This window comes from Chiloscyllium plagiosum, chromosome 4 (assembly GCF_004010195.1).
Source record: "Chiloscyllium plagiosum isolate BGI_BamShark_2017 chromosome 4, ASM401019v2, whole genome shotgun sequence".
Classification (NCBI taxonomy): Eukaryota; Metazoa; Chordata; class Chondrichthyes; order Orectolobiformes; family Hemiscylliidae; genus Chiloscyllium; species Chiloscyllium plagiosum.
The window spans coordinates 105465542-105474423 of record NC_057713.1 but is presented as its reverse complement, the minus strand read 5'-3'; the positions used below and the strand labels follow the sequence as shown (position 1 = coordinate 105474423).

General features: G+C 41.3%; 1 protein-coding gene across 1 annotated transcript in view; it reads left to right on the top strand.

The window, feature by feature from the left end:
• The first annotated feature begins 3899 nt into the window (after positions 1-3899).
• Positions 3900-8882, top strand: part of itga9 (integrin, alpha 9) — a 371784-nt gene continuing 366801 nt past the window's right edge. Inside the window, exons 1-2 of the mRNA XM_043688825.1 lie at positions 3900-4262; positions 4695-4822. Of these exons, the coding sequence (XP_043544760.1) occupies positions 4075-4262; positions 4695-4822 (316 nt within the window). The 5' untranslated portion in view covers positions 3900-4074. The remainder of the gene's footprint in view (positions 4263-4694; positions 4823-8882) is intronic.

Sequence of the window (8882 nt, the reverse complement as noted above, 5' to 3'; positions counted from 1 at the left end):
GCAGGTCAGGCAGCATCAGAGAGGCAGGAAAATTGACGTTTCAGGATGGAGCCCTTCATCAGGAGGGCTCTAGCCTGAAACATCGATTCTCCTGCTCCTTGGATGCTGCCTGACCTGCTGTGCTTTTGCAGCAACACACTCTCAACTCTGACCTCCAGCATCTGCAGACCTCACTGGCTTCTTCTGATTTAATTCAACTGTCTGTCTCTATTTCATGACACTCCACCTCTGCTTTCTCAGCATGCCTCAGATGCACAGTGATTTCTAATTGAAAGTTTAATTTTCCTGGCCAATTATCATGTAGCCATTGCTTTGAGACTTCCTAGAAATGCTGACATGTATCTCTGGGCACATGTCCCCTCTCTGACTACCTAGAGACCAGAAGATTTAGGTTTAATTGCTGTTTGCGGGACCTTAATGTGCGAATATTGGTAGCTGTGATTCATGTATTATAGTAGTGACTAGTTTTTTGAACTATTTCATGGTCTGTAAAGTATATTGGGATTCCTTGAGATTATCAAAAGCATCAAGTAAATGTGCATCTTCCTTTTTCCTTCCTTTGTTATTTGGATAGTAATCTGGCTCCACCTGTTCAATTTTCACTTGCATATTTATTTCCATGAAAATGTTGAAACAATAGTTCAGAATTAATGTTATGTTCTTCAAAAATCAACCAAGATTCTTTACTCTTCAAAAAATGTAAACTGCTGTGAGTTTCATACTTCAGAATACACACAAAATTCTGTTGACAAATCCATGTGGGTAAACACCAATCAATGCATGAGAGAGCACAAAAGGAGTCAGCCTTTTTAAATCAAATTTCTTCCATACACAAGATCAATTATTGCAAAAGAGCAGAGTTCCTCTGACAAGTATTTGGACTTCTCCATAATTCTCAGCACAATATAGGGAGATTAAAACCACAACATTAATATTAATATGGAGTTTAGATTCAGACAGCTGGTATTCTCCTAAAGTTAGCATTTTTCCAAACCAACTTTAAAAATATTCACAAAATCAACTGAGAAAAAGCTTCCCTTGATTAAAGCAGGAAAACTTAAGAACACCCTTTCCTGACCATCAGGAAGGAAAATGGTTACTATCTAACTGACAGGAAATTCATGCATTATTTCAGAGGTCATTTTCCTCCATACAACCTGATCCCTGACAAATGCATTAAGATAGAACATTTCTGATAAACTGGTCCAACTGTCTTCATGATGATCATTCTGTTTTGTTTGTTTCTAAAGCCAGAACAATCATAAAGCATTGCAGTTCTAAAGGTGACTATTGAGAGAAATAACTTGCATTAATGTGTTGACGTGCATTTGATTTTATTAGAGAGGCAAACACGGCAGGTAATTGGTGTTGTGTGCAGATTGAATATTAACCAGGACAATGCCCTGCTCTTCTTTCAAGCATGGCATCTTTTAAATCCAAATGAGCCAAAGTCTTGGTTTCACACTTTGTCTGGAAGACAGCATATTCAGCACTTCCGTAATACTGCACTGAAGTGTTAGCCCAGAATATGGGCTCTTGTGTTGAATGGGACTTGAATCCACAATCAAGACCTTCACACACGCTATCACTGAAGCAACCTGACAGTTCCAGAAAGTGGAAAGCAGTTCCGATGATCTGTTCCAAATCAATCATAAATTAAATTAATTTAGACTGATTCTACTTTAAAAGAAACATTTTTTGTTGATCACAAGCAGATGCATTGTAAATGGTTCAAAATTGACCCTTTTTTAACCAGATATTGATAAGCAGGCTGCAACTGTGTAATCTTAAGTGCTAAACTACATGAATCTTCAGAATTTAACTCAACTGGAAAAATTCAAACAATTCCTTTTAGTTTCTTCCACTGGCCTTTTAGAAACAGGGTTCAGGTTGCTTAAATTTATTACCACAGTCCTATCATTGTCAAATGACAGAAAGGAAAGCAAGTTAGAAATGCCAAGTTATATTCAATACCCTAAAAATTAGTGAGAGCTCACATGTGAGTTCTGTTTTTACATTAAGTGCACTAATATGTTACTTATTTGGTATTTGGAAATGAGTAAACAATTCATCAAAGGTAAGCAGAAAATAAACTCTCCCGCTGCACACTAAATTGTGCTGATTCAACAGGAACCCTCTTAATCTTTCGAAGATTCACTCTTTGATATTTGTAATTTTCTGTTATAATTATTCATATTAAGACTAGGTTAAAATGAGCAACATTAAAATCATAATATTAACAGTACTTGTACAAGATTGTAATAATCAACTTAAAGGAAAGGTCAGATATGAGTGTATCAATCAGTCCAGTCCTGAATGAGATTTGCATTTTTTGGAAGTGCTGTCTTCATTTGAGATATTAAACTGAAGCCTAAAAATAAAACAAGAAGTGCAAATGAGAGAGAACTGAAACAAAATTTGCTGGAGAAACTCAGTAGGTCTGACAGCATCTATGGAGCAAACACAAAATTAATGTTGTGGTTCTGTTCCCCGAGCTGGGAATGTGTGTTGCAGAAGTTTCGTCCCCTGTCTAGGTGTCATCCTCAGTGCTTGGGAGCCTCCTGTGAAGCACTTCTGTGATGCTTCCTCCGGCATTTATAGTGGTTTGTCTCTGCCGCTTCCGGTTGTCAGTTCCAGCTGTCCGCTGCAGTGGCTGGTATATTGGGTCAGTTGACAGGGGACGAAACATCTGCAACATGGCGAACAGAACCACAACAATGAGCACCTGAGCTACAAATCTTCTCACCAACTTTGAACAAAATTAATGTTTCAAGTCCTGTGACTAGAACTGACAGTAGCTAGGAAATGATGGTATTTATGCTGATGATAGAGTGGAGGGAAAGGAGTGAGTGTATAGATAGAGACAGAGCCCAGAGAGAGAGAAAGAGAATAGAAAAAAGGGAAGACAAAGGAATTGTTGATAGTTGGCTTGGGGAGAAGAGAAACTAATGATAGTGGAGGCTGTGAGTCGTTGAAAACGTGTTGGCTGTGCTGAAAGCAACTCATTTCATGACAGGACCTAGGTAGTGGGGGTAGGTAATAGAAATGGAAGGAGATGTTCATTTCATGACAAGTCTGGGTAGTGGGGATAGGCAATAGTGGGAGTATTGGGGATAGATAATAAAAATAGATGTTCATTTTCTGAAATTATTCAACTCCATATTGAAACTTGAAGGCTGTAAAGATCCCAGGATGTGGTGGTGTTTGCATTGAACTGAACTGAAGCCCTGTCCCTCAGTTTTGATTATCTTGGTGCCCTGATCAACATTGCTCCCACACACCACAGGAAATAGACTGGCTGGTCATTCCGTTTATTAGGTTTTCTGTGTGATGTTTCTTGTACTGCTTGTTGACAATAATGGTATGAAGTCCTTTTAGATGGAATAAATGCAAATTATTCCTATTTCACTAAGTTTTAAATACATTACATTCTGCTTTTATGAAATTTAGCTGAGGATCTTACAGCCATATCTTTAACAGGCTTTTAAAAATTTGTTGCAATTTGTATCAAGGTAATGAAAGAAGAATGGTGAATGAAACTACAGTTACAATATTTAAAAGATATTTGGATAAGTACATGAATAGGAACGGATTAGATGGATATGGGCCATAGTTGGGGATACTTGGTTGCGAAGACGATTTCAGCTATAGAATTGCTTTTTTTATTGTCACGTGTCGCTAGAAAGATACAGTGAAAGGTGTTCTGTGGTCAAGTTGGATCGAAGGGTCTGTTCCGTGCTATGACTGTATGATTCGAAAGAGTTAATGCCCCGAGGTCATGCAGCACATGCTGGAGAAATAGTAAATGTCTTTGAGTAGCCGGTGTGTGGCGCCTTTGCTCTCTGTTTAGATTCTCTTCGCAGCCCACTCCCAGTTAATCAGATGATCAGAGGGGAGAAACTCTGTCCTTCTTAACAGTTTGCAGGATGTGAGTTGATCTCTGATCGGGGACCAGCCGCATTGCCAACTGACCTGATTGTTTGGTTCCTTTTCAGGGTTTATTTGCAATTCGCCGGAGGGTTTATTTCTTTTCGCTTAGAGACGCCTAAAGCAAGTCTTCCCCCCTGGCTTCTGATGAGGTGGGGAATGGATGGGCTGCTTGCAGAGGATATGAAGTTATTGAAACTCTGTGTGGCTTTAATTTGCTTTGGTTTGGTGCATTCGTACAATATTGATTTAGACCATCCAGTCGTGTTTCGGGGGACCAGTGGCACTTTCTTTGGATATTCTGTACTGGAACATTTTCACGACAATACACGGTGGTGAGTAGGACGATAAGTGTCAGAAAATAGCGTTTATTGCGTCTGAATCCCTCCGTTATAAGCTCCGTGCTTTCACTCTCGCTTGTAACGGTATGAAGTTGGAGGAAATTGCAGCCCTTGGCAATGTGATTTCCTTGCAATTTAAAGAGAAGATTTCATTCTTGGTGAGATGCTTGTCTGATAATGTCACTCTGAAGGTAAACGTGTGCTGAGCCAGGACCAGCACTGATATTGGATTAATTCACCGCCTAACGTTTCACTGAGTTCGGTCAGATCCATGCAATGTCCAAAACTTTTCCTGAAGTTACTTGAAAAAGCCAATTTACCCCGTGTGCTGGCAAGAAGGCTGAACTCTTATGTTTTACTCGGTTCCAAAAATGTTTGTCTTAGGCAGAGTTCCTCACTCTTTCTCATGTAATATATTTTCTGCAGGGTGCTGGTAGGAGCTCCTCAGGCTAACTCTACTTACAGCTCGACTGTGCTGTCCCCGGGAGCTGTATATAAATGCCGAATTCACAGTAATCCAGCGAAGAGATGTACAGAGTTGGATCTGGGTCGAGGTTAGTCTCGTTTACATTTGTTTTTGTGGGGTGAGGGGTGTTTTCCTTCCTGAATTCTGACTGTGCGCTTTAGAAAGAAGCTAACCTCCTGAGTTATGCAACGTCCCATCACTGTGACAGCGACAGCACACACAGCGTCTGAAGCAACTTTGATGCATATTATTGCCCCCCCCCCCCCCCCCCCCCCCCCCCGCTGTTCTTGTTGCGAAGTTGCGACTTCTTTCTAGTGTTAGATCAAAATCACTTGTGTTCCTATAATCGCGTCTTGCCCTGTGCGGGCAGAGGTGGAGGAAAGGTTGGTGGGCTTAAATTTAACTTTTAATGTTTTCAAGCAGCGGAAGGGACTTTGATTTTTGAGCAGAGATCTGTATCTGCTGAGACAAATTTAAATGATTCTACCAAGGCCCTGAGTATGTGCTGCTTTTGCTTGTGTCAGTCATTGTGGAGGACCGAATCATCACTCTGAGTACCATTATGCACTTTTCTAACCTGATAACACAATCATTCCGTTACCATACAGAACGTTATCCCTGATCACTTGAAAATCCTACAGAATTGTTACAAATCAAAAAGGAATTCAACAAAGTTTCCTAAGCTGATTTGGATGGGCTGTTCGGTTCATTATTAAATCCCCACATACAGGAGCCAACCCTGGTCCAAAATGCAGAGGTTTGCAATCTTAAGTATGCATTTAAATTGAAGGACTCCATGAAAATGAAGTCTGAATGGACGTCATGGGAGGCTGAACCTGAAACCCGATCCCTCCCACAGGAGGCTAAATGATCCAATCATCAGCCGGACATCTTTTAGTATCAAAGATGTAAGAACATAGAAAGTGTATTGTTTATTAAATACAGACCTTTATTAGAACATTTTATAGCCTGAATATGCTGACTGTCAGAAGCTTTTCAATTTTGCTTTCAATGAAAAGGTTTTGTGCTCTGTCCTACCACTCGTCAGGGCATGTGGTGTAAAACCTGAATTAACTGTCAACACCTTGTATACATGAGACTCTGACTTTACTCAGTCATATTCACTTGGCTTAACCTCCAGTAAAAGGGGTGTCCTTACCTTTCGCAGTGTTTATGAGCAGTTTGAGCTCCTGAAGCAGCTGGGGTAAGGTCTGTATAAGAATCTTTCCTTGGAGCTGGGTGCAAGTACTCTTCTATACTGTGATGGTTCCCCCAGAATAAGGCAGGATTTACTGAGGGAATACAAGGTTTATTGCTTTTGATATACTTTAATTTATTTTTCCTCATGTACATTCAAGCAAATATCACTAAAATATTAGTGATATTAGTGATATTAGTAATGATCTATTTAATGACTGTTCTTGGAATGTGGATAACACTGGCAAAGGATCATCCCTATGTCATATGGGAATTACAAGCTATCATATTGTATATGAATGCAGTCGAGCTATGGATAACAAGTTCTTCTGAAGGATATGAGTGAACCATTTTGTTTCCTATATCCATCCAGTCACTTCCATGATTTTCTCTGCCAATATGCAAATGGTTGAATTATGACTTTGCTCTGATAACATTCACAATGCCACTTCAGTACCATCCTGAGATCATGGCAAGAAGGCAGATATCTTGTCACAAAGTCACCTTTTACTTACAGACTCTGATTAAGATGTTCATTGTTCAGAGCCAGCCCTAAAGTGAGGGGATTCACTGAAGCACCTGTTTATCTTTTTTCTTCTTGAAGCCCCTGTTTTTTTTCCCTAGCAGGATGTGTGACTTAAGACCCCCCCCAACTACCACCTAATTACAGTAATGGTTTTTTCCCCCACACCTATGTTGGGTGTGTAGATGGAAGACTGAGAGGCACAAGGTGCACTTATTCAAATTTCCACCACCAGGATGAAAGGAAACACCCAAGTGGCCTGTGACAAGCAGTGCCCTTCACAAAGGGCAATGCTGTGAGATCAAACAGTGAGAGGGGTGGGTAGGGATTAAATCAAAGTAGAGGTGGAGGAGGAAAATAATGCACTCCACATTGGTGCCCACCTCTCCCTGAACTCCAGGGTGTTGGAGGAGACTGTGTGCACTCCTTCTCCAAAGACACTCAGGCTCTAATGGAACTGGAATCTATTGCAATTTGTTTAAAATATAACAGTTTACATTTACAGCTGTGTACAACAGCAATTTTACAAGGGAGAGGAGCAGTAAAGCCAGGCTCCAACCCCTACCGTTCAACCAGTTTACAGGGAAAGGAGGACAGACCTCAAATCCTAGTTCCACCTATAAAGACAGTGACATTTGTACATAAAACTAACCCAGTTACATAAACAGACCCAGCAAGCCCCCATCCCTCCCACCACTAAGGCAGCCTGCCCCTCCATACCTTCCAGCTCAGTCTGCCCTGACACCTTTCAACCACCTCTAGGGCAGCCTGTCCTGGTACCTGCCTGGGGTGACAGCAGTCAGGACAGCCTACCCACCTTTACTAACCACCCTCAGCACCTTTTGACCACTTCTGGGGCAGCCCAGTACCTGCCTGTGGTGATAGCACTGAGGATGGCTACCCACCTCCTGGCTCTTGGTCTGCCCCTACATACCATTGGTCTCACCCAGCTTGATGCACCATCTGGCCAGTGGGCTATCCTGACACACCTTCCAGCCACCTCTAGGACAGCCTATCCCCTTCCCGGGTGGGGTGGTCCACTCTTGAAGGAAAGGCCTTCACCCAAACTCCAGGATACAGCAGGTGCTCTCCTCCCAGTGCACACAGGTGTTCAATCTTCAGAGGCCCAGTCCCAGGCCTCCCCACAGGAACAGCTCCTCTGGAAGAATGTATGTCTTCCACAAGGGCTCAGTCCAAACACCAATAAAAAAAGTAAAGACACATACAAAAACTAGAGTCAAAGGGCTAAGCCCTACCACAAAATCATCCTTTGAAAAAAGGGTAAAAAGAAAAGTAACAGGCTGTAACCAACCAGTGAAACAACAATCCCCTAATGAGAATTGAGTTACACCTGAAACACATTGTTAAACTCCTGATACAGTCCTCACTAAAAGGAATGCCAGTTAACAAACTGGCTAACTAATTCAGCCACTTCAGGAATCAGGTTCCTTCCTTTTTTTTCCCCCTCCAAAAAAGCAGAAACTAACAGTAACATACTGACCATAACACCAGCCAGCACAGAATCAGTCCCCTAAACTAAGAAGGCTCTGAATCATCTATTTTTTTTTGGACACCCGGGCCCTAACGTAACACTTCCCTTTTTATTCCACCTAAGTGCGGTAGTGCTTATTTGATGTCCTCTTTTATTTTTTAAAATTTTTTTTTATTTAACCCCCACACTACCACCTAAGTGCGGTAATCTATTTATTTTTGTCAGCCAGGGCTCCTTGATTGACCCATGTTAACAACTCCAATCAAAGATAAAACTCACACAACACCAGGTTATAGTCCAACAGGTTTAATTGGAAGCACATTAGCTTTCGGAGCGACGCCCCTTCATCAGGTGATTGTGGAGGGCTCGATCGTAACACAGAATTTATAGCAAAAATTTGCAGTGTGATGTAACTAAAATTATACATTGACATTGAAGAATTGATTGTCTGTTAAGCCTTTCATCTGTTAGAATACAGTGATAGTTTCACTTCTTTCATGTGTAAATCACAAAACCCTTTTTTTAAAGTTGCATTCTCGGGTTAGCTGTTAACAATGGTGATAGCTAGACAATGTGTTGAAGATGTTAGCCCCCTGTGTTCTCTGTCTATGATCTGATGTTTAGATTGATTCCAATCCAAAAAGTGAAATAACAGAGTTTTACATAAATTCATGCAGTTTTTGAGCTCAGAGTTCGACATGAATGTATGCAGTTTTTGAGCAAAGTGCAATGTAACTCTGCAAGTACAAATGCACTACACAAAATATGTGTGCTTGTGGGTCTTTGTCTGTCTGTGTGTGTGTCTGTCTAGGGTGGGGGTTGTGAGTGTGAGAAAGTGTGTGTGTGTGTAGTGAGTGCAGAGTGCCTTAAGTCTGTGAGGGGGTGTATGTGTGGGAGTCTGTGTGTCTATAAGGGTGTGTGTGGGTGTCTGTGTGC